The sequence below is a fragment of the Perca flavescens genome, chromosome 12, assembly GCF_004354835.1.
Source record: "Perca flavescens isolate YP-PL-M2 chromosome 12, PFLA_1.0, whole genome shotgun sequence".
Taxonomy (NCBI): Eukaryota; Metazoa; Chordata; class Actinopteri; order Perciformes; family Percidae; genus Perca; species Perca flavescens.
In genome coordinates, this window is record NC_041342.1 from 18,678,906 (window position 1) to 18,704,275 (window position 25,370).

A 25,370-nucleotide genomic window follows, 5' to 3' on the forward strand; every position below is an offset into this window, starting at 1 on the left:
TGAGATTTTGACTAGTAAGTAACATATTGCATAATAATGACAATGCAAAGTTACATTCATGATTCTTTAAGCGTTAGTTGGTGTTAAGGATTAGTTGGTACATGTACTGAACACATTTGTCTTGATGGGTTTTATGTGGGATTCTTTCTCATTTTTATCTCTGAGAGTTTCTGACCTCTGCCATCCTCCTTCAGCCACCATGTGTAAGTAAAACTGCTTAGGATAGGGTTGGAGAAAGTTGCTCTTTGTTTCTGCATTAATTTAATAAATAATAAAAACATGCAGTTAACCAAAATGAAAGGATTGTTAATGGATACAGGCAGGGACGTCGTTAGGCCTATTTTAGGGGGGCTGAAGCTACCCCAAAATGTTCCTAAGCCCTCTTAAATAATAATAAGAACAACAATAACAATTTGATTTATCCTCATTCATATTTAGACGCAACAAATTATATATATATAGCTCCAAAGAAGTAGCCGAAAAGTCAGAAGATAGACAGAACTACAGAGAGTCGTTGTGCTATCAAGATGATGCACCGAACCGTCTTGTTGCATTGGTGTGAACTGGCAGCTTTCAGAGCGTTGCGAGTAACTGGAGGATTCATCTCGTCTCGTCGCTACTCTTTGGTCTGAACTCGCTATGCACCCTCCCCCACACATACACACACACACCGATACTCATGCTAATGGTGAAAGGAAGATTGATTACACGTAGTGATACAGAATGAAATTGTAAGATATTTTTAATAACCTGCTTACCTTTAGCTACGTTTTCTTGAGGTAAAGGAAAGGAGATATTTTGGTTTGCTATGGAAAACTAAAGTCTAGCTAGAGTGAACGAGCAAAATACAAGAATTGGTTAACTTAGCAAGCTAATCACAACTCTTTATTCATTGCCAATAATATAGCCTATCTCTATTAGGCATATTCTAAAACAATATCAATCCCCATAGAATGTTGACACTGAAAACTAAATGTCATAGGGTCCCAGTTAATGCTATTGTACCGTTATATCCTTCAATTCATTGAGCAGATAAGATGGCTATTGGAAGATATTTCAGCAGAGAGAAAGAGAAGCACGAGATTGGTAGGGCAGTTGATTCTGATTGAGGTCAGTAGTAGTCTATAGGTCTAAGGATTGTTTGGTTTTCTTCTAACAATAAGCATTTGTTGGCAGGTCTAGGTACTATGCATAGCCTAAACTAAATTATTTCATTATATTTATTATATATGCTAGCTATATTCTAACCAATTTAATGTGATAAATTAAATACATATGTAGATGTTGCCTAAATGTAGACTAAGCTAAAGATGAGCACATGCCCACAGATACACATGTGAAAATAAAATGAAAGCAATCCTACATACAGTACATACAGTATATATTACTCAAAATCTTTTATTCCTTCTGCCATCAGGTTATTGTATTTAGACAGTAGCCACTTTAAATAGGATCCGTATTAATATCTTACATGATAAAGTATGCAGTGATACCTATTTTTTTTCTTTTTCTTATACTGCTATTTGTCATATTTGTTTTAGTTACCAACTTATTAGCTGTCTGGCCTCTGTTTGTCTGTTTTTGGACATTTTGGATGTTGTTTCATGTGACCAATTTGCATTTTGAAGTCATGAAATCAGCATCAGGGTTTTGTTTTATCTTAAAGGAGAAGACAGAAGGAACAGAGTTGAAATGGAAGAAGAGGATATGTCTGTCACTTTTTACTTGTTAACATATTGGTTTCTTGACTGGTTGTTGAAATAAGTGTAGCTCTAATACAGTAACGAAAGATGTTGCAAACACAAGTCGCAAATACCCTGGGGCTAGCCATGTTTCTTGCCCAGGGATTTAAGATGAAAATGAGCTTATAGCTCTGGCACTGCTAAGGAGCTGTGCATTGTCCCTGTCAAATAAATAAATAAATAAAAAAATATAAGTAGACCTACCTTATTGATAATACATTGTGGATATTGATACAAGTAGCCAATATGATACAGGTATGACTATAATTCTAACACAAACACTATGGTAACACTAACTCAATTCCTTTTTGAGCTATGGTGGGTACTTTTTGGACAGCTAAAAAGGGAGCATGATGGGAAATGAATTGATCCCTTGTGTTGTTTTATTTCATGAAATAGAACTCAATTGCTTAGTGCCAAGTTTAATGTTCATTTAACAGTCACAGGCACTACAAGCAATGCACAGCATATAGTGAGCATAAGCATAACATGTAACAATTATATACATTCAATCATAGATAAAAAGACAAAATCAAATACCAATAATTCCCATTAAGACATCCTAGAGCCTAAATTGTTCTGTTCCATGAGGTCAGACATTGCCAACTCTATTGAAACTAACGCTTAGTGACATATTGTTAAATAACTGAATATATACCAAATATAGTAAAAAAACAAACAAAGCATGAACACTAATGAAGCATCAAAGTGAATACATAGGTCTGGGATACAGTACAGTATAGTGTATGTCCCACTAGATTCTGCTACTTTATAAGTATTTATAAAGTTATAATAGGCTCAGGGTTTTCTACTTCTGCATTCTCTATCAGTTTATTGGTATCGACCACGTCGGGCTGGGATCGTTCACTGTCAAAGTAGAGTGGATTGTCAAAGGTGGGTAAGGGACGAGGAGACTTCTTGTAGAGGAAAAATGCAATGACTACCAGTGTAGAAGTGATAGCAATGATCATGACAACTACCAAACTCGTGTGGACACGACTGCGAGGATCCTGGCCTCCATGAGGTTCTGCACAAAATTCAGTAGATGTTGGTTAGTCAAGACAATTCAAAACTAAATTTGACTTCAAATATTATTATTTTATATTTTTGATAACCATCAATGTTGCATTATATGTACCATTTTATCAAATATTATTATTAAATAATTCAAATACTACACAACTTAAGGAGATACAAAGGTATAACTTACCAGCTTTTGATCCTGAATCTTCGGGCATCACTGTTGAGAAAAGAAGTGAAAAATGCTCAGATAAGTAACACTCTTAAAGGAATAAAAATGTGTAGTTTGATCATCTCCACATCCAGGTCTGAGCTCCCCTAGATGGAAGACTTTGATCCCTGTCACTGTCCAGCCTAGCGGAATCCCCATAAATTAACTTGTCAAATAACCAATGTGCAAGAGATGATCTGATCTGGATGTTGATTTTATGGCAGTTGATGGAGGATGACCCTCATTCTTGTTTAAAAACAAGCCACATATTAATATAAACTGTACAATCATAAACGTGCGACGTATGTTTTAAAAACAAAACGATTTTATTAACTTTTTAGGGAAAATTGATCTTTAACAGAGTCTAGAGTATGAGTATGGCTCCCTCTTACTCCTGAGTATTTTTAAGTGTGAGAGCGAGAAGTGCTTATTGAAACACCATGTCTTCAACTACATTGTTATGATGATCTTACCTTTGGGTGTTTCACAGATGTATGCTCTGTCGTGCCATCTGCGCCCTGTCCTCCAAGCCCCATCTGAGGTTCCGATCTCTGCAAAGTCATTATTACTATCGTCTGGAGCCCAGTTAGTGTAGTCCATGACTGTTTTATCCAACCACATCCATGTCCCTAGGGTCAAACAGAAATTTAATGTATCACTATTTTCACATGATGACATGATACATATTCCTGCAAATTGTTTCACATTATTCCACTGATTGACAGGTGGCGGTAATGCATCAAGATATACATCAATGCACCATCAAAGTTAGTGAAGAAGAAGACTGCTAGACAACAAACATAGATGTAAACAAAGCAGGATTTTTTTCCAAAGATTTTTTTTTGTGGCATTTAAGACCTTTATTAGATAGGACAGCTTAGGAGAGAGATGGGGAATGACATATGAAACAGAACCCGCGGCCGCTGAGGTGAGGACTGAGCCTCTGTATATGGGAGCATGCTCTACCAGGTGAGCTACACAGGCGCCCAACAAAGCAGGTTTTAATGTGTTCAAAATATGTGTGTTATAATTTTTTATGAGAAAGAAAAGGTTTGGTTTGTTAGATCTGAAATAGAGAGTGTAATCATACCTTTATGAGTTTTATACAGGCCGATCCAGAAAGCACTGTGGCTATCTTGAAATCTTTCCACATTGCTTTTAATGAATTGTTGCTCATCAGGATCTTCAATGCTAGCGAGAATTCCACCTTCACAACAAAAAACAGTCTAGTTGTAACAATTACTAAACATTTATTACTAGTTGCTGTTTATTCCTTTTTGCTGCCATCAGTAAACAACACATCATAATCTTGATCTTAAATTGTCCAATTCTCTCTGCACACAATTCTCTCTGCACAGAGTGTCTCTTACCATGCCTGACACAGCTGCTAGCTGCATCTGGCCATTCAATTTCATCTGTCATAAACAAATAACAATGACCCTTAAATGGCAGCCAGGTATAACTCTGTTGGTACTCCACGTTTGTCTGTTCAGGGCAAATCCCTGGGAAGTTGGTTGACTCTGTTGGTGGCACATCTGTGAGTGAAAGAAACAATGATGAGGGGATCAACTAATTACTAGTTATTAAATGCAGTGAACTTTATATACTGTCATTCTAATTACTAGCTCTGATCAAGATCCTGGATAAAGGCTAGAGTATTGGGAATTGAACTTTTTCAAAAAGTCAGTGCTCATGAATTTCTATAATTGAAGACGGTTGGTAACAAGACCACATCTTAAAACAAAACTGTTGTAGGAACATACAGTAGTGCTCTATTCAGTGAAAATCATCGGAAGATTTGGTGACATATTTTCGATCAACTGAAGAATTAAGTATTCCTTTATGGCTTGGTAACAAGCAACAAGCTAACATCTCACACACTGTATACCAAAGGCATAAGCAAAATAAAGTATATTAAAGCATTTACAGTATAATCACTTTAACCTACAGTAGTTGAGACTCAGCATGATACCAGGATTGTAATCATTTACATTGCCTGCTAGTGATCATACCTGTAGACTGCATGCAAACACTGTTCATGGTCCGATTGCAGAAAGCAGTCCTCCATTTTCCATCCACATCCAAGTACACACAAGGTTGGTCTCTGCTTGGTTCACCTTCAGCCCAGCTTGCAGTGTTCAGGTGCCAGCCATCAATATACCTAAAAAAACCGCCTGTCTGAAAGCAAGAATGAATCAAATCAACATTAGAATTTTGGCATGCATTGTAAATGGATTTTTAAAATGTTTTTCTTTGCCAAATAAATTAAACAAATCTACGCTTTTATATGACACCACAGACTAGATGGTCAGCTGTCTTGTGAGGGATCTATGTTATATGTCATGGATAAAAACTAATAATTTTTAGTAAATTAGTCATTTGTAATTGTTGTATAGTATCTGACTACTTTTTTAAGATTCCAGTGTTCCCTGGAACTAGCCTGTAGGAGTTTTTGCCCTACGGTGAAGTAATTTTAGTTGGTTGCAGCGCTGTACCTGCTTCTTGTTCAATCCAATCCAAAGAGGAGCTTTGAGATTCATAGCCAGCAGCTCCACGTAGGCGTGCGTCCACTCAGATCGCAGGCTAGCCAGGTTGGCTTTATCACCTTCACATTGTTTCTTGGCATCGTCCCAGGTCAGATTTTTAGTCTCAACCTTGATGCTGTCATTTCCCAGAGTAACATAGATGTTAGTAACTGCTGACTCTGGCTGAGGCTGGGTGTTTGGGTCTGTTGAGATGAGAGATACATCAATTTTACTGTGAACAATTTTCCAAACCATGTTTTGTCTGCTGCATGGAATGCATATTGATGTTTGGGAAGTATGGTGCTTAATGTAAGACCTACATACTTTACTTAAACATATTCCATGATTCATTTTTAAGCCTCAGACAATTTCTAAAAGAGAAAAAGGATAAACTCACCAAGACTTCGAAGACAGACATATCCATTGGTGTCATTGCAGGACTTAATTAACCATTTACCGATGCCAAAGGTGGTACCGCTGGTCATCACAACACATTCTTCCTGGTAAAGTACATTGGGAGTGGTTAGGATTTTAAAAATCTTTTCAGTGTGACATCAAAGTTTATGCTGACTGCCTGGTAAACTTGCAGTGATATTGATTGATTGATTGATTGATTGATTGATTGATTGATTGATTGGCCTGATGACTAATTCTTTGTTGTTTGTCAGCAATGCTCTATGACTTAGAGCATTGCTGACAAACTTTTGTCACTTTCGTCATTTGTGTTTGCCATGACACTCTATGTCATGGCAAATAGTAACAAGGAATGATATTTTTGATATATGTTACCTCATTCCATCTCTGATAAAAGGACCCCGGAGGACGTCGATGTTTCTTAAGAGCAGAACAAGATAAATAATATTTCAAACATTTTTTATTTCAATTAAACAGTACCTCAAACACCAAGCTAGTAGATTGTGTATACTCACAGAATGGCCCCAGTTGGTGAATTGCCTTGGTTTGCCATCGGCCCAGTAAAAGCCATCTCGTTTTAAACTATTTAAACCAATCCACAGGTCTGTAGTTGCTGATTCAGCCATTTTGGTGATCAAAAATGCTGAAAATTTCAAAGGTAGTAATGAAGTATTTTCCAACAGTTTAATTTTGCCATTTTTGCAAGATTATGATTAAATAAGATTTAAATCAGTATGATAAAGATATTTTTGGTGTTGTTTCCAAGGTCAAGATTGAACTTTCACACTCTTTATTTACATTGTACACACGATTATGTATGATTATGATCAATATAAAAGATATCTGGAAAAAAACTGTGGAACAAACCTTGCACACGCCTTGTGGTAATTGAGACTAAATTGCCTCCCATGGAAATGCACTGTCTCATTGCGTCTTCCCAGGTGGCCTTCCGATTACTAATGATATTGTAACACTGCAGATGAGAAATAAAATAGTGATTTTTCACTCTACAACTAAACACTATCCGTCTTTCATTATGCTTTGATGCCATCTGATCTGATCTTAAACATGTTTTTGTGCTTATTCACCAAACTCTGTATTTATTTGCTCCTTTGTGGTAGCCCTAAAATCATTATCACTTTCATATATTTAAAAGAGAACTACAATTTACAAAAAACATGTGAAAAAAATATGTTTTACATGTACAAGTCTGAAACTAAAATGTATCACATGAAAAACATTTCATAAATGTCTTCTTAATTGTATCACATGTGACTTTGTTTTCACATTTCATCATGTAAAATGGTGTTCCACATTTGATAAATTCACTTGTGCTTTTTTGTAATTTTATTTACTTTCCTTTATACAGTATATGAAGCATGATTAAGATACTGTTACTAGTTATACTTTCAAATAGGCTGCGTTGGGGTAGTATAACTGGATTATGGCACATTACAGTAATTGTCCCTATACATGTGGGATTGCCTTTAAAGCCCAAACTATGATAAATATTATCGGGGTTTTTTCTACATCATACCATTTATGCATGAAGGATTTCCAAATTAAACTATGACAAGCCTTCTTTTTTGTTTTCTGTAATACACCAGTAGTTGCAACACCTGCCTAAATAAGAGCATGTTGTATAAAACAGGACAGGTGGTGTGGCATACTGTAATTTTGAAAGCTGATTCTTTTACCACTCAGTTCAGATGTTGAATAACAGTTTTGTAAAACACACCTGGACTAATCAATTCCGTCCCAAAGGCTCTTAAATGAGAGTGATTTCAGATCAGAAGACGTTTTGCACTGAAGATCTAAACTAACTGTCAACAGTGATTTCTGACCTTTGAGTCAAACTTGGTCCACTTGAATGGGCAGCCACCTTTCGGAGGAACTGTGGTGGCGGCAGTGGTGTTGACAGGTACTGAGTTTCCTCGTTTACAAATGAACTGTTGCTCTTGGCCACAATTACAAGTACGCCAGAAGCCTGTAAGTACAGCAGATATAATGTGTAACATTTCACCAGCAACTTTTTACTTAATCTAATCTTATCCAGAGAATTTTAATTTGTCATTCTTCAGTTTGCAATTACTCACCCATATAATAAGTCATAAAAACACAGTTTTCATCAAAGGCATTAGAATTTGGTTGATTTTCATCCCATTTTTGTAATGCCACTGGAGAACCATCCATCCACCTTAAAGCACACATGTTTTAGTTGAAGCATAATGGGAAATCATGCAAACAAAAAAGACAAATAAAATCTAGAGATGTAGCTGAAAATCCCCACTAATAATCAAGAAATAATGCTTATGAAGTCAAACTGAAGCATTAAAACGGCTTAAAAAGGTTTATGAGTTGAATGAGTGAGTTAAGGGGAAATAAAATGAACTATTGTGCTATTTAGGCTGCCAGCCTGCCTACTGTAAGCGCCATTAATAAAAAAAAAAGAAAAAAAAAAATCAATAGGCCAAAGAGTTTTCTCTAACCTCCTCATTCGCTATATTACATTTAATGGCATTCATTGATACTTACCAAAATGACCCATCAAGATCCACTGACAAACCTAAATAATAGGACCTATAGCTTCTTGAAATCTGTAAATGCACACACACAGAAATACACATAAGCTTTAAGACCTACTTTTCTAGTTGGTAAGTTCTTTCAATATGCGTAAAATTTGACAAGTTTGTTTAGCAAACAAAAAACAAACAAACATCTACCTGTTTCCATAAGAATAGGTTTTCATCTTTACTGGTGATAGATACCAAGTCACCATGCCTCTGCTGACAGAAGTGACGAGCATCCTCCATGGACATTGAGTTTGTGTTCACAAAATACTGATTCCCTCTCCACATAAGCCAACCATCTGAAGTGGTGTTATAGTCTGCAAAGGTTTTAGAAACATATTGACAATTGATGTGTTTTATTTTTAAGTTTCTTCCTGTTATACATCTTTTACAACATACAATCTTAATGTCTAATGAAATGTTACATATACACTATCAAAGTGAACAGTTTTTAATGGTACCAGCTAGAAACGGTAATATTACTCACACCAAGTGTCCTGTCTTTTTTTAGGGGTCCAAGCCCGAGTCTGGAAGAAACGGCGTGTAGCAATAGCTACGCCGTTCGCACAGCAGGGCTGTGGAACCCTATTGTTTTTCTAAGGATTATTAGGGGTCCAAGCCCGAGTCTGGAAGAAACGGCGTGTAGCAATAGCTACGCCGTTCGCACAGCAGGGCTGTGGAACCCTATTGTTTTTCTAAGATTTATTTTTATTATTCTTCTTCTTCTCCGCCTAAAACTCCGACTGCAGCCTAAACCGTACATAGTGGGGAGTTGCCATTTTCAGGACTGGTCCCAAACCCCGCAACGACCTCAGGCGCAAACATTCACCCATTTCCACCACTAGGTGGCGCTATAGCAGAAAAAACGCGTTTGGCCCCATAACTCCCAAACCGTACACCCGACATTCAAAAACAATACATCGACGCGTTCCCTGGATCCAAATGAATCACGTGATATAGGCCACGCCCATTTCCGCCTGGACTTTTATGCCTTTAAAATCGCAATTTATCAAAAACCTACTTTTTTCGAACTCCTCCGAGACCGTGCGTCCGATCTGCACGAAACTTGGACCGTGGCATCTCCAGACTGGCCTGACTAAAAGTTATGGAAATCAATTTTATACGATAAAAATTGCGCATATAACGCACAAGCAAATTTATGTAGCTAACTAAGAAAACACCAACTTTGCCATATCTCAGCCAAAATGAAAGCTATCAACCCCAAACTTTAGATTATTCTTTGCCATGCCCCTCTGGAGGGACCCCATGCGTTTTAAGAAAATTGGTCGCTAGGGGGCGCTACAACTACAAAAAGTTTATATCTCATGAACGGCTCATCCGATTTATACGAAATTTGACGGGTACCATCTGGGGCCAATCCTGAGGCCATCCCTAGAATGGAGTACCGAGGGGTCAAAGTGGGCGTGGCCTATGGGACCCAATGTGACCCAACTCTAGATTCACCACTTACGCTAATGTGAACAACTTTAAATTTACAGGGTAGATGGACAATGGGCCATGGATCACACCTACCAAAAATTACACATGTGGACCACTAGGTGGCGCTGTAATGGTTTTTTGTCATTAACTCCCACAATACACATCACACATTAGAAATTCTTACATCCACGTGTTCCTTGAATCAAGCTGAATTGCCTGATATAGGCCCCGCCCATTTCCGCGCAAACGTTTTTTCGCAGTATCGCGCAACGTGCAAAACCAACTTTCGCGAACTCGTCCTAGGCCGTTCGACCGATCTGCACGAAACCTGGTAGTTAGCATCTCCAGATGGACCTGACAAAAAGTTATGGAAATCGTTTTGCTACGTTGAAGTATGCCAATTTGACAACCAAACAAATTGTCCTAGATAGCTACGACACACGTATCATATCATATCTCGGTTAAATTTAAATTTATCACCAAATGACTTGAGATCCTTGTTCACCATTCCACTACGATACTGTGTACCAAATTTGGCGAAGATCGGCCTTTAGGGGGCGCCGTAAGTAAAGTTTATTTGTTTTCCCGCCAATTTTCTTAGTACATTTCAAAGGGAAATTTGCTATTGCAATATCTCTGCCACAGTAAAAGCAATCAACACAAAATTTGTGGTGCTCTTTCGGGATGGCGTTCTGAGGCGCTGTACCAAATTTGGCGAAGATCGGCCTTTAGGGGGCGCTATAAGCAACGTTTATTTGTTTCGCCCACTTACTCAATGCATTTAAATGGGAAATTTGCAATTGCAATATCTCTGCCACAGTAAAAGCAATCAACACAAAATTTGTGGTGCTCGCTCGACATGGCGTCCCGAGGCGTTCTACCAAATTTGGCGAAGATCGGCCTTTAGGGGGCGCTATAAGCAACGTTTATTTGTTTCGCCCACTGACTCAATGCATTTAAATGGGAAATTTGCAATTGCGATATCTCTGCCACAGTAAAAGCAATCAACACAAAATTTGTGGGACCACCTGTACCCGAATTTGGTCCATAACTTTTGGACCACCACCCTCTCAGTCTCTCTCATTTCTCTCTGCTGTCCCCTGTGGTCAGGGGGGTTAAGAAGTTTGTTTATAGTAGAGAATTGTTAAAAGCAGTCTGTGCATGCATGGAGACGAACTGTTAACCGCTACATTTTCAAAAGCAGAGTACCGCAGACCTCGCGCATCAAACCTCTCGATATTCACCGACGTGTGCCCCCCCTACTCAACGCTTCGAGTCCCGCATCGGCGCAGCTTCGCGCTTCTTCGGGCGCGACTGGCGCGGCTCCGGGGGCATCGCGGACGACGGGCATCGGAGGCGAACGGCGTCGGAGGCGGACGGCGTCGGAGGCTGGCGGCGACGGAGGCTGGCGGCGTCGGAGGCTGGCGGCTATGGAGACGGGCGGCGTCGGAGGCTTGGGCCCCGTTCATAACTGCTTGCAGTTCTAGTTTTTATTAGGGGTCCAAGCCCGAGTCTGGAAGAAACGGCGTGTAGCAATAGCTACGCCGTTCGCACAGCAGGGCTGTGGAACCCTATTGTTTTTCTAAGGATTTTTTTTATTATTCTTCTTCTTCCGCCTAAAACTCCGACTGCAGCCTAAACTGTACATAGTGGGGAGTTGCCATTTTCAGGACTGGTCCAAAACCCCGCAACGACCTCAGGCGCAAACATTCACCCATTTCCACCACTAGGTGGCGCTATAGCAGAAAAAACGCGTTTGGCCCCATAACTCCCAAACCGTACACCCGACATTCAAAAACAATACATCGACGCGTTCCCTGGATCCAAATGAATCACGTGATATAGGCCACGCCCATTTCCGCCTGGACTTTTATGCCTTTAAAATCGCAATTTATCAAAAACCTACTTTTTCGAACTCCTCCGAGACCGTGCGTCCGATCTGCACGAAACTTGGACCGTGGCATCTCCAGACTGGCCTGACTAAAAGTTATGGAAATCAATTTTATACGATAAAAATTGCGCATATAACGCACAAGCAAATTTGCGTAGCTAACTAAGAAAACACCAACTTTGCCATATCTCAGCCAAAATGAAAGCTATCAACCCCAAACTTTAGATTATTCTTTGCCATGCCCCTCTGGAGGGACCCCATGCGTTTTAAGAAAATTGGTCGCTAGGGGGGCGCTACAACTACAAAAAGTTTATATCTCATGAACGGCTCATCCGATTTATACGAAATTTGACGGGTACCATCTGGGGCCAATCCTGAGGCCATCCCTAGAATGGAGTACCGAGGGGTCAAAGTGGGCGTGGCCTATGTGACCCAATGTGACCCAACTCTAGATTCACCACTTACGCTAATGTGAACAACTTTAAATTTACAGGGTAGATGGACAATGGGCCATGGATCACACCTACCAAAAATTACACATGTGGACCACTAGGTGGCGCTGTAATGGTTTTTTGTCATTAACTCCCACAATACACATCACACATTAGAAATTCTTACATCCACGTGTTCCTTGAATCAAGCTGAATTGCCTGATATAGGCCCCGCCCATTTCCGCGCAAACGTTTTTTCGCAGTATCGCGCAACGTGCAAAACCAACTTTCGCGAACTCGTCCTAGGCCGTTCGACCGATCTGCACGAAACCTGGTAGTTAGCATCTCCAGATGGACCTGACAAAAGTTATGGAAATCGTTTTGCTACGTTGAAGTATGCCAATTTGACAACCAAACAAATTGTCCTAGATAGCTACGACACACGTATCATATCATATCTCGGTTAAATTTAAATTTATCACCAAATGACTTGAGATCCTTGTTCACCATTCCACTACGATACTGTGTACCAAATTTGGCGAAGATCGGCCTTTAGGGGGCGCCGTAAGTAAAGTTTATTTGTTTTCCCGCCAATTTTCTTAGTACATTTCAAAGGGAAATTTGCTATTGCAATATCTCTGCCACAGTAAAAGCAATCAACACAAAATTTGTGGTGCTCTTTCGGGATGGCGTTCTGAGGCGCTGTACCAAATTTGGCGAAGATCGGCCTTTAGGGGGCGCTATAAGCAACGTTTATTTGTTTCGCCCACTTACTCAATGCATTTAAATGGGAAATTTGCAATTGCAATATCTCTGCCACAGTAAAAGCAATCAACACAAAATTTGTGGTGCTCGCTCGACATGGCGTCCCGAGGCGTTCTACCAAATTTGGCGAAGATCGGCCTTTAGGGGGCGCTATAAGCAACGTTTATTTGTTTCGCCCACTGACTCAATGCATTTAAATGGGAAATTTGCAATTGCGATATCTCTGCCACAGTAAAAGCAATCAACACAAAATTTGTGGTGCTCTTTCGGGATGGCGTTCTGAGGCGCTGTACCAAATTTGGCGAATTTGGTCCATAACTTTTGGACCACCACCCTCTCAGTCACTCTCTCATTTCTCTCTGCTGTCCCCTGTGGTCAGGGGGGTTAAGAAGTTTGTTTATAGTAGAGAATTGTTAAAAGCAGTCTGTGCATGCATGGAGACGAACTGTTAACCACTACATTTTCAAAAGCAGAGTACCGCAGACCTCGCGCATCAAACCTCTCGATATTCACCGACGTGTGCCCCCCCTACTCAACGCTTCGAGTCCCGCATCGGCGCAGCTTCGCGCTTCTTCGGGCGCGACTGGCGCGGCTCCGGGGGCATCGCGGACGACGGGCATCGGAGGCGAACGGGCGCCGGAGCGGACGGCGTCGGAGGCTGGCGGCGACGGAGGCTGGCGGCGTCGGAGGCTGGCGGCTATGGAGACGGGCGGCGTCGGAGGCTTGGGCCCCGTTCATAACTGCTTGCAGTTCTAGTTTTTATTATTCTTCTTCTTCTCCGCCTAAAACTCCGACTGCAGCCTAAACCGTACATAGTGGGGAGTTGCCATTTTCAGGACTGGTCCCAAACCCCGCAACGACCTCAGGCGCAAACATTCACCCATTTCCACCACTAGGTGGCGCTATAGCAGAAAAAACGCGTTTGGCCCCATAACTCCCAAACCGTACACCCGACATTCAAAAACAATACATCGACGCGTTCCCTGGATCCAAATGAATCACGTGATATAGGCCACGCCCATTTCCGCCTGGACTTTTATGCCTTTAAAATCGCGATTTATCAAAAACCTACTTTTTCGAACTCCTCCGAGACCGTGCGTCCGATCTGCACGAAACTTGGACCGTGGCATCTCCAGACTGGCCTGACTAAAAGTTATGGAAATAAATTTTATACGATAAAAATTGCGCATATAACGCACAAGCAAATTTGCATAGCTAACTAAGAAAACACCAACTTTGCCATATCTCCGCCAAAATGAAAGCTATCAACCCCAAACTTTAGATTATTCTTTGCCATGCCCCTCTGGAGGGACCCCATGCGTTTTAAGAAAATTGGTCGCTAGGGGGCGCTACAACTACAAAAAGTTTATATCTCATGAACGGCTCATCCGATTTATACGAAATTTGATTCGTACCATCTGTGCCCAATCCTGAGGCCATCCCTAGAATGGAGTACCGAGGGGTCAAAGTGAGCGTGGCCTTTGGGACCCAATGTGACCCAACTCTAGATTCACCACTTACACTAATGTGAACAACTTTAAATTTACAGGGTAGATGGACAATGGGCCGTGGATCACACCTACCAAAAATTACACATGTGGACCACTAGGTGGCGCTGTAATGGTTTTTGTCATTAACTCCCACAATACACATCACACATTAGAAATTCTTACATCCACGTGTTCCTTGAATCAAGCTGAATTGCCTGATATAGGCCCCGCCCATTTCCGCGCAAACGTTTTTTTCGCAGTATCGCCAACGTGCAAAACCAACTTTCGCGAACTCGTCCTAGGCCGTTTCGACCGATCTGCACGAAACCTGGTAGTTAGCATCTCCAGATGGACCTGACAAAAAGTTATGGAAATCGTTTTGCTACGTTGAAGTATGCCAATTTGACAACCAAACAAATTGTCCTAGATAGCTACGACGACACACGTATCATATCATATCTCGGTTAAATTTAAATTTATCACCAAATGACTTGAGATCCTTGTTCACCATTCCACTACGATACTGTGTACCAAATTTGGCGAAGATCGGCCTTTAGGGGGCGCCGTAAGTAAAGTTTATTTGTTTTCCCGCCAATTTTCTTAGTACATTTCAAAGGGAAATTTGCTATTGCAATATCTCTGCCACAGTAAAAGCAATCAACACAAAATTTGTGGTGCTCTTTCGGGATGGCTTTCTGAGGCGCTGTACCAAATTTGGCGAAGATCGGCCTTTAGGGGCGCTATAAGCAACGTTTATTTGTTTCGCCCACTGACTCAATGCATTTAAATGGGAAATATGCAATTGCGATATCTCTGCCACAGTAAAAGCAATCAACACAAAATTTGTGGCGCTCGGTCGGCATGGCGTTCCGAGGCGCTGTACCAAATTTGGCGAATTTGGTCCATAACTTTTGGACCACCACCCTCTCAGTCACTCTCTCATTTCTCTCTGCTGTCCCCTGTGGTCAGGGGGTTAAGTTTGTTTATAGTAGAGAATTGTTAAAAGCAGTCTGTGCATGCATGGAGACGAACTGTTAACCGCTACATTTTCAAAAGCAGAGTACCGCAGACCTCGCGCATCAAACCTCTCGATATTCACCGACGTGTGCCCCCCCTACTCAATGCTTGGAGTCCCGCATCGGGCGCAGCCGGCGCTTCTTCTTGGCGCGACTGGCGCGGGCTCGGGCGTCGCGGACGACGGGCATAGGAGGCGAATGGCGTCGGAGGCGGACGGCGTCGGAGGCTGGCGGCGACGGAGGCTGGCGGCGTCGGAGGCTGGCGGCTATGGAGACGGGCGGCGTCGGAGGCTTGGGCCCCGTTCATAACTGCTTGCAGTTCTAGTTCTTTTTTTCTTTTTTTTTCAAGATATATTGGTTTGCTCAAGTGGACCAAAACGGGTTAAATGTGACTGAAGTTAAACCAGCCATCACTAGTTTCCCAATATGTTGCATTTTATGTGTTTGTCACCCTGGGCGTGTGTTTGGTTATACCATGTCAACTTACCCACCGCAGTATTATTTGGAGGTGGTTTTGGAGTCACTCCTGTAAGGCCACAAACAAGTGTTAATTTCATGTAGAAATAAAGCAAACAAATCTGCCAGCCCCCCTCCTCTGTACCCTACTTTGAGTCTAATCTTGTATTGTGAGATAATGTAAACCAGAAGAGGGAGCAAGGCAGTAGCATGGGCATACTGTAGGTTTGACCACTCATACTTGGAGTTACTATGGATAACAGTAAGGTCAACAGTAACAGTATGTAGCATGTTTCTTGCCAAAGTGAGCAAAATAAGTTTGCATTGATTAATATACCAGATGTAAAGTACTTCTCTTGATCTCATGAGTCAGTATTTGATGACCTGACTTTAAATGAAACGTTCATGTAAAAAGTTTTTGCTTTTTAAATTTATACAGGTGTTGTACATTATAGAAAACATACCAAAGGTTAAAATGCTGACTTTCAGTAATCATAGAGGTTCTCATTTGTATTAGATAAACAGTGTGGGATTTGTAGTCCTTTTTATACATAGTCCCTCAAATGTAAGGACAATGCAGCAGGGCAATGATCTTAAATATATAGATTGTCAATGTAGACCAGCAAACATATAGACTTGGCTGGGAAAGTGACTTTATTTACATTAATGTTAACTTATCCTATTACTCTCTCTGTGGTCTAATTAATCATATTGATCATTTAACCATTGTGAAAGTTTGACTTGATTGTCCTGAGTTAATTCATTTGTAACCTCTACTGTCTGTAGATTTCCAGACCGATTTCTTGTTATGTCTTATTATAAAAATCAAAACTAAACAGAAATGCTGTTTATTTCTTCCATCTTGCCTAGTTTAAATATCTGATCTGCTTACCGCCCAAATATAATGTAAATCATCTTTGTAGTCAGTCAAATCAACAACTCTTAATCCCTGTTGTTGGACATGTGTTTGTGATAAAGATATGTCTTGTGGGAAGCTTTGCAGCATTGGGGAAGGCAATCAAAGGCATGAAATAGCACACATGCACAAGTCAGTTTTTCCTGGATGAAGGTTAAAAATGATTTCTCTTCAGAAGAGACAAAAGATATCTGACAAAAAAATTAGTAACTTTTTCAACTGTACCTGCACGGATCTGACACAGCCAGTCATTGTAACTATCACAGTTCACATCGTTCCAAGACCCGGCCTCATCAAACCTATGCATTCTGAATTCAGCACAAGATTCATCATTATTGTGATTGTTTGGCTCTCCTTCTTGCCAGTGCTGGAAGTTTACCTGGAATCAAAAAGTAATAACAAAAAAATATGGAAACGTTTAGAAAACAATAACAAATGTTTCTTGGGGTATGAGATTAAGTTGTAAAAAGTAAAACACAGTTAACTAACCGGGGATCCATCACTCCATGTATAACCAGTGCTCGTGTCAGGAATATGAAGTCCAATCCAGGCTCTTCCGTGTCTGCTGAACAAAAGTTATAAATGATTTATGTACGCAACCTTATTTTAGCATGTTGTCGCCCTTTTGAGGCAGGACGTAACTGAAGCGATGAGTACCACAGCAAAGAAGTACTCAAGTCAATTATCACATCTTAATTAGCAGAGTAAATATTGTATTCTATTTCATTTTACTTTTTATTGATTCACTTTAAGTATGAAACTTACACTCAAATGCCTATATGAGCCAGTTTTTGAGTTTTTCAATCCTCTTGCATACAGGGATACAGGGATCTAATAATGTATATTAATGGGTGCTATCTTTAATGCTGCAAGAATTCTGCTTTTTTTTGTATACTGTAGGTGTCTTGTGCTGCAAGTTAAAATTGTATTTAACCAGCTCATACCGTCCAGCAAGTAGCTCAGCTGCGCTGTGAATGCTGAGCAGGTCTCCTCCAATGGCCCTGCAGTAATCCCTGGCCTCAAACCAGGTCTTCTCATCTGCACGAGGCCCTGTGAAAAACTTTAACACAAGAGTGAAAGCCTGATTAAAGTAGCATAGTCCAGGTATGTACAGCAGTAGAGTAGATTATTTAAATAGACTTGTTATATTTATTTTAGCCAAGATGTGTGTATCATTGAGAGAAAAAATGATTTATTTCCTTAAAGAAAAAATATATGCGACCCATTTCTAAACCTACAATAGTTTTTTGTCACTTAGGAGCAGCAGAAACAAGTTGTAAACACAAAATTCACACCTTTTCAGTTGATATGGTATGACATACAATTGTATATTTATTTATATTCACTGTCTTTTAGCTCTGTTTATGATCTTCACCAACTCCTGAAGCAAATATCGGCCTCTTTAGCTGCTAAATGCTACACGATGTTCACCAGCCGGTGAACAGACACACATGCAGTGACAGGCTGAAGCTCTGCATTCACACAAACTGCGGCTCCTTTCCGCAGGGTTGTGCGGAGGTGTGGGTGTGTTTATTTGTGCTTTAGATTGTAACCACTGTAAAACAATCAGAAAATAACGTTTTATTCCTCTGATTCACGGCTTTGTTCCTGCCAGCGTGGCTTTCTCTCTTCATTCACTTTCTAGCTCGCTCGACCACTGCTGCTTTCTCTCTCTCTGGCTCGTTGAGCCGGAGAGGAGGGAGCGTGTTTGCTTTATTTGAATTGCCTGCAGGGGACATGTTTAATATATCATGGAGATTTTGACAGGACACTGGTCTTGTTATGTTGGTATTAGCAGGCAGGTCTAACATGTTTTCATTTTGTTTAGCTGAGGTTGACCTCTGGTTGTACCTTGGAGCACATGTTTCTTGTTCCCACTCGAGTCCAACCATCCACACACTGAGGAGGAGTTTGAGTCGGTGGTGGAACGGTTATAACTGCCCCCTCTGCCAGGTGTTTGCAGATGTATTTTTCCTGATTGGTGCAGGGCAGCAGATCCCATAGTCCGGCCAAAATCCCAGTTGTCATGGCAACGCAGCCCTTTTTGTAACCTTGAGTTGTTGAGGAGAAAAATTGTGGAATGTAAATTGTGGAATTGCTGTTTATGCCCTCTATTTTAAAGATAAAATTGCATGTTACTCCATACCTGGCATTTCAGTGTTCCAGTGAGTAAACCTCACGGAGTTTGTGTTGGTCCACACAAATTGATCAATGTCTTTCTGGTTTGAGAGGCCTAGCCAGAAGTACTTCTCTGGTCTCATCCCGACCAAGCTGACGAGGAAGGCATTATCTACCCTGGAAATATTTACACAAGTTCATAGATTTTTATGTCTCATTGAATTATGTGAAATATACTGTTTAGTACTTGCAAACACAGTTATACCATGGCTAATAAAAACATGAAGTGTTCTTACCCATTTGAAACATCAGCTAAGTAGGAGTCTGAGGTCTTACAGTCCTCTTTAGCTTCATCAAACGTCTTTGTCTCTGTTCCTACAAAGTAGCAGTAGGAGCCATGTCTTTTCCACCCCTATAGGAAACCGAGCATTGATTAGAACTGAGGATTGACTTGTGATTTTAAAATGCACCATATCCATTTTGTTCATAAAAGACATTGAATCTATGAGAGAGAGATGCTTAGCTGACCTCCCACTGAATGTGATATTATAACCAGTTTTCAAAATAACTTTCTGGGTTTAATCATGCACTTTGACTAACCAGATGGTTTTAAAGGTCATATACTATTTTCATAGATTACATGCTAATGTACTCACAGCTTTGCAGCCTATATCTACATCCACTTCATCTCCGGTGCTTTCAGTGGCACTCTGCTTCATACAGATAAAACCATGTTTCTCATCACACCAGCGATCCGCCCAGTTCCCATTCTGCAAGAAAACAACACTGTAAACATTTGCATTCTTGTGGATTGAATGTACTGGATAGATAAACTACATATACTCATTTTCATAATGCTCTCTCTTTCTCTTTCTCTCTCTTTCTCTGGATAATACCAGGATGCCTTACCTCTCCCCTGATGAGAACGCAGTCCTCTGTATCAGTGGAGACAGACGGTTTCCCAAACTCCCAGCTGGTGAAGCTGACAGTAGATTGGTCACTCCAGTCAAACAGCCCCTCTGTCTTCCTGTCATTCAGTCCAATCCAAAGCTCATCAGAGGTTCCTGCAGTGAAGAATGTACCTCATGTCAACCAGCGGAAAACATTTTTAATAGGTCCTAATATACATGTGTATACATTGTACATGTGTCCTCCCTTCCTATGCAGACTTATTGAGTTTTTTGGATTTTTATATTGAATACAAAAAAGACGTTTTAAAATCGGTCTACAGCAAAAACAGATAGAAGGTTGGACTGTCTTAATGTCCTTTGTCTTGACGTACCGAATCCCAGTTGCGAGATGACAAAACTTTGATCCTCCACATTGCGAATGCTCACTAAGTCCCCGTCTTCTTTGCGGCACGCTTTCTGAGCATTAGACCATGTTTGCGTAGCACGTTGAAGGTGGAAGCAGTGGCCATTGTAGGGAATCCAAGGGGCTGAACAAAATCCTTGCTCAACTGATGAACAAAAGATAAAGGGGACTGATTGACTGAAATTATAGAGTGAACGTCATCACATGAAACAGCCAGAGGAGGTTGGAATAAAATTGAGTAGAATATGTTTCTGTACTTTGTGGAGGAGTTGGCGGGGCCCCGTCTTTGTAGCAGATGTAGCCCAGTTTCTTGACGCAGGATGAACTTTGCCAAGAGTGCTGCCCAGTAGAGTCAAGAAATGCACAGTTGTGTCCCGGATTAGGAAGTGGATTTCCTAAAACAAAAGTGGAGATCCACATTCATTGCATCTTTGACAATTTTAACATCAGTTATTTGTATGTTTCAATGATGAATTATTTGTAGGATTTATTGTTTCAAATATGAATCGAATACTGCATTTATACCTCCACTTAACTAGATAAACTGACTAAGACAGCCTGGTTTTCTTTTATCTAAAATCATTAGCTATCACAAGGTATAACATGTTGTGTAATCCAGTACAACAAGAAAAAAAAGTAGAATTACAGAGTAAAGAAAAAAAGATGAAAAGAAAATGTTTTTATATGGGTTTGCCTTGTTAAAAAAAATGTAAACCTGCAATAGCTGATGTTTTGCCACTTGGATTTGCAACTTGATAAGTCACATATTTACTCTCTATTAGCAATGTTTTTGATCTTTACCAACTCCTGAGGGAATTGTCTGTCTCTTTCCCTGCTAAATGCTCCACTTTGAAAACCAGCTAGGTAGTGTGTTTTAGAGCTTCTTTATCTTTAAAATCTCCCTGTGTCTAGAAACGGTGGCATGAGGGTGAAACATAACATGAAAGTTTCAGGCTGTTTTATTGGAGTGAAGACTTACCTGTACTCCATCTCAGATAACGGAAGGGCTTCCCATCAGACCACTGCCAGCCATGTTCTGGGTCCAAGACCAGCCCGATCCAAAGTTTATGTTTTCCTGATCCTAATAGTGCTGTGTGTTTATGTGTGTTTGTGTGGTTGAGAATAACATAAAAAGGAAAAGGACAGAGTAAATAAATTGTTCCTCTTTTCCATATAGTTCCTCTTTTTCATTGCAACAAGTCAGCAAAAAGACAGAATTCAAGCTCTGGCACAAAAAAATAAAAGGGAAATCTTACACGAGGAATCATGTTCCTAATAAGTATCAGGCTAAAACAAACACTGTATGTATCGGTGTATCTGATAATGTGTGATAAAGTTATACTGAATAAATTGAGCGAGATTGGGGCACTTTAGTTCATATGAGACCTTCAGATTTGCAACCAAAGTGAAGAGGCTTCATATCACTCCTGAACAAAATAGATTGCACAATCTCTCCTCTGTGCTCACAGCGTCACAATGATCCTTGAACTCAATGTTTAACGCAACAGAAGGTGGACCTCAAGCTTCTGGAGCTCTTTTTCCTGAAATAACTGATGTCTTAAAGGTTGAAGTGTAATTTGATCAAACATCAAGTTGAGAAGAATGGGTGCAAAAAGTAACCGGTAGCCATTTCATCTATGATTTATATGTTTGCTTTTCACTAAAACAAAGCTACAATCCTTGTCTCTGTTATCCAATTGAATAACAATAAATAAAGAAAAAAGAAATTAAATCTCATATTGGAAACACCTAAAATATGGAGAACTGCACTGTGAACAAGATCAATCATCAAGTGTTTTTTTTTGTTTATTAGTATTCTAATGAAACAGATACTGGCCATTAGACTGCAGATTTAAAATGTGTTTTACTTCTTTAGAATGGCTGCATTAAACTGCAGTTCAAATGGCAATTTACCAAAACATGGTGCATATATATGATCACACATTATTAAAAGCATAACATAATGGAATGCTTATTTAAGGGCCTTTTGATTGAATAACAAAATAGTTTTAACCCATGTGATATAAACAGTTTTTAATATATGTGTAATCTAACCACTGTGTTGGGTCAGTATGTATCTGTTTCAATACAAGCAAATATCCACCTGGTGGCATCTTACCTGAGACAAAAGCCTGCTCGTGAACATCGGTGATACTGAGCAGGGAGGCCCCCTGCTGTTTGCAGCTGGTATCAGCCTGGGCCAAAGTCAGAACCGACTGTGTGTTGAGCTGGTAATATGCTCCTGTTACAATGTTCTTCGCCCAGTTGTCTGATGCTGTGCATCAATACAGAAACGGAGAAAACTAAATACTTTAGTCATCTAAACATTTTAATTGTATTACTGCAACCTTAAATGTTGCTCTTATATTGAAAGCTATGTGTTAAGCATCAAATATGTTGTCTAAACTAGTCAACAACAACTTGTAGTATAATCTAATGTGTGCTCTGAAACCAAATTCATTTGTGTCAAGATACATAAGTGTAGTGCTGGTATTTGCACCAATCATGCTTTTTACTCACTGTAGGGAGATTAAAATCATAAATGCAGTACTCACAAGTAGTCGGGCAATATCCCCACTGCTCACGATCATATTTTGTTTCAACTGCACACCAAAGACGCTTCGTTGAGGAGTCGTACGTAGTGCAGTCTCCAAACCACCGGTCTTTGTACAGGAAGGGAAACGAGCAGATCTTACCAAACGCATTTCCCTCAATGGTGTAAAGTTCTAAAAGGGGAAAAAAAGAGGTTGTTCACATACAATCTTAAATTGAACTATTGCAAATGTATTATTATGTAAAGATGAATTGTTTTGCTCTTCACTACAGATTACTCCAGGCGTGCACAACCGAACTCTAGTGAGGAGGCACTTGATGCATCATTCTAACTTGATCATACGTCACCTGACACTAAGTATCAATCATTTTGTAGGTGTTTGATGTATCCCAGTAAAAAAAATCATGCATATTTGGTCATGTATTATATCCTTCAGTCTAAAGGCTTGGCTATTCAGTTTTTATACTATACCTCTGTATGTTCTCAAACAAGCACCGCTGGCTGTCCCTGTGATTGTGAAGTCGTTATTCGGCCCGAAAGTTTTGGAGAGAGCAATTGTTTCATCAGGTTTTACTTCAATGTAGAGCTGTTGGCCTTTGAGGGCAAGCAATGTTCCATTCTTGCATTCCCACTTTTGTAGCTCACTCCTGTCGTCACAATCGTAGAGGCTTACTTCACTCCCTACACTTTTGCCCTGAGCTCCGAGGCACTTTTTGGTTGAGGTAGCAAAAAGACGATCACCGGTTGTCCAGCGCATCTCAAGGCAGCGGGTTGATCTTTTCAGCAAACAGAAACCAGTGGCCTTGTTAGTGAGTGAGAATGGGGAATCTGCAGAGAGATGAAAAAGAAAAAAGAATCAAAATGATGTTGCACAAACTTCTATTTTTGCACATGCATTTATTGGGTCCCTTTTCAGTCAGTGCAATAACTTTGTTTAAAATGTTTTCCCAAACTGGATTTACTGACACCATTAACTTCATAAAATATTTTTTGAGTGCAGACATCTAATTTCATAAAATGAAGCACTTTTCAATAAACTATGTTCTTTTTCAATTGGAGTGCCTCTTCAAAACATTTTTTTTTTTTTTTTTTTTACTGTGACAGATTAGAAAAGCAATCACTTCCAAAATACATATCTGGAACATAGCCCTTACATGCAGAATATGTCACATAAGAAAGCTTGAGTGCATACTGTACCATTTCTTGTTGAACATTGAGATGTTGGGATGAAAAGCACAAAGGCTGCTAGAGTTATCCTCTGGGTCAGCATTCTTCTGATAAGTCTCAGAGTACCAGACATTGTCCACGCATTGCAAGCAGATGACTTATGAGCATGGACATGCAAAGGAGGGACTCTTAATACTACCGACACTGTCAGTTTTTTTTCTTCTCATTGATAATGTGTCATGTTTCAGATTGGCACAGGGAAGTAGGGGCAGTATAGACAAAACACCCACACACAGTCTTGCTTGCACGGATGTCACGCTCCAGAAATGGCAAAAAGTGGCCCCACTCACTTCCTGTCCTGGAACAAAATGATGTGTAAGAGATTTATGCTAAACATGACTCATCAAATCCAGTGGTCAGGTGCAGCATCAACGCTCATATACTTTGATGCACATTCCTGATATCTGCCACCGGTGTCTGCAAGGGCTCAGGACTCTGGCAAGAACTGACTTTTCATTGCATTTCAATGTAAAAATAGGGATGACATGGATGTTCTGAAACAATAAAGAAAGAGAATAAAAAAGATAATGATACTTTTATAGCAGGAAGTACTGTGTCAAGTTCTCTGTTCAGTGATGGCATGATTCTTTTCATGTATCCATGAAAGTTACTAATGTACTGTCTTTTAATATGCCCAGTATACAAACAATAAACGCGCCATCTTATTAACTGAACCCCTGGCATTTTGATTAGTGGCAACCTGGCCTGGTGTATCTGGTACCTTCTCAACAGGGAGAACAGGCTGTCAGAGTGCTGAGGGCTTAGTGTGTGGCGTGAATCAATACATCAGTCAGTCAGTCTGTTACTGCATGGTTATGTACTATATATTTTTAAGACTGTTGAACCATTGTATCTTTGCTATCAAACTATCAATAAATAATGTAAGAAAATAACTGCCCAATCAGAGCTGACTTTTAAATTACTTGCGACGCAAACACACAAGCTTTAGACTTGTGAAAGACAAAAGACATCCTGCCACTTTGAATCCATATCCACCAACTCCATTTTACTATTAAAGTCTTAGTTTGAACAGCCCTGCAACCTCTTAGTAACACCCAATCAACCACTGAATTCTACTTTGCAATACCCTACTGGCCTCTTAGAAGTCATACTTAACACCCTAGTACATCCCTGCAATTTCTTAAAAATAACAGCAGCCATCCCAAACACCTTAGCAACAGTTGTGCAACCACTTTGAAAAATTCAAAGCAACCAGTGTTGCTTTCAACAGTGCATGATTGCATTAAAGAGGGCTGAAAGTCATTAATTC

The 25,370-nt window shown here is 40.1% G+C and overlaps 1 protein-coding gene across 2 annotated transcripts; it reads right to left on the reverse strand.

Moving 5' to 3' along the window:
- Positions 1-2,103: 2,103 nt before the first annotated feature.
- Positions 2,104-24,257, reverse strand: LOC114565284 (macrophage mannose receptor 1-like). 2 transcript variants are annotated; one of them, XM_028593234.1, is made up of 31 exons: positions 24,071-24,257; positions 23,345-23,701; positions 22,875-23,045; positions 22,439-22,594; positions 21,299-21,409; positions 20,577-20,714; positions 20,288-20,464; positions 19,915-20,069; positions 19,662-19,775; positions 19,302-19,417; positions 19,034-19,182; positions 18,739-18,938; positions 17,832-17,947; positions 17,377-17,449; positions 17,113-17,266; positions 16,003-16,041; positions 8,636-8,799; positions 8,448-8,509; positions 8,009-8,109; positions 7,757-7,899; positions 6,780-6,885; positions 6,428-6,555; positions 6,288-6,332; positions 5,896-5,998; positions 5,469-5,701; positions 4,986-5,151; positions 4,344-4,508; positions 4,064-4,180; positions 3,447-3,602; positions 2,953-2,982; positions 2,104-2,769 (listed from the first exon to the last, which is right to left on the reverse strand). In XM_028593234.1, the coding sequence occupies exons 1-31, from the start codon at positions 24,171-24,173 to the stop codon at positions 2,522-2,524; spliced, it is 4,296 nt and encodes a 1,431-aa protein (XP_028449035.1). In that variant the 5' UTR covers positions 24,174-24,257; the 3' UTR covers positions 2,104-2,521. The 2 variants fall into 2 exon arrangements, with proteins under 2 accessions (XP_028449035.1, XP_028449034.1); XM_028593233.1 differs by having other exon boundaries at positions 17,377-17,452.
- Positions 24,258-25,370: the final 1,113 nt, after the last annotated feature.

Coding starts and splice junctions, on each gene's coding strand:
- LOC114565284 (XM_028593233.1), bottom strand. CDS start 24,173: ATGTCTGGTACTCTGAGACTTATCAGAAGAATGCTGACCCAGAGGATA. Junction 23,046..23,344: donor TTGTTTGAGAACATACAGAG/GTATAGTATAAA, acceptor TTCCCCTTTTAG/AACTTTACACCATTGAGGGA. Junction 4,181..4,343: donor TAGCAGCTGTGTCAGGCATG/GTAAGAGACACT, acceptor TTTGTTGTGAAG/GTGGAATTCTCGCTAGCATT.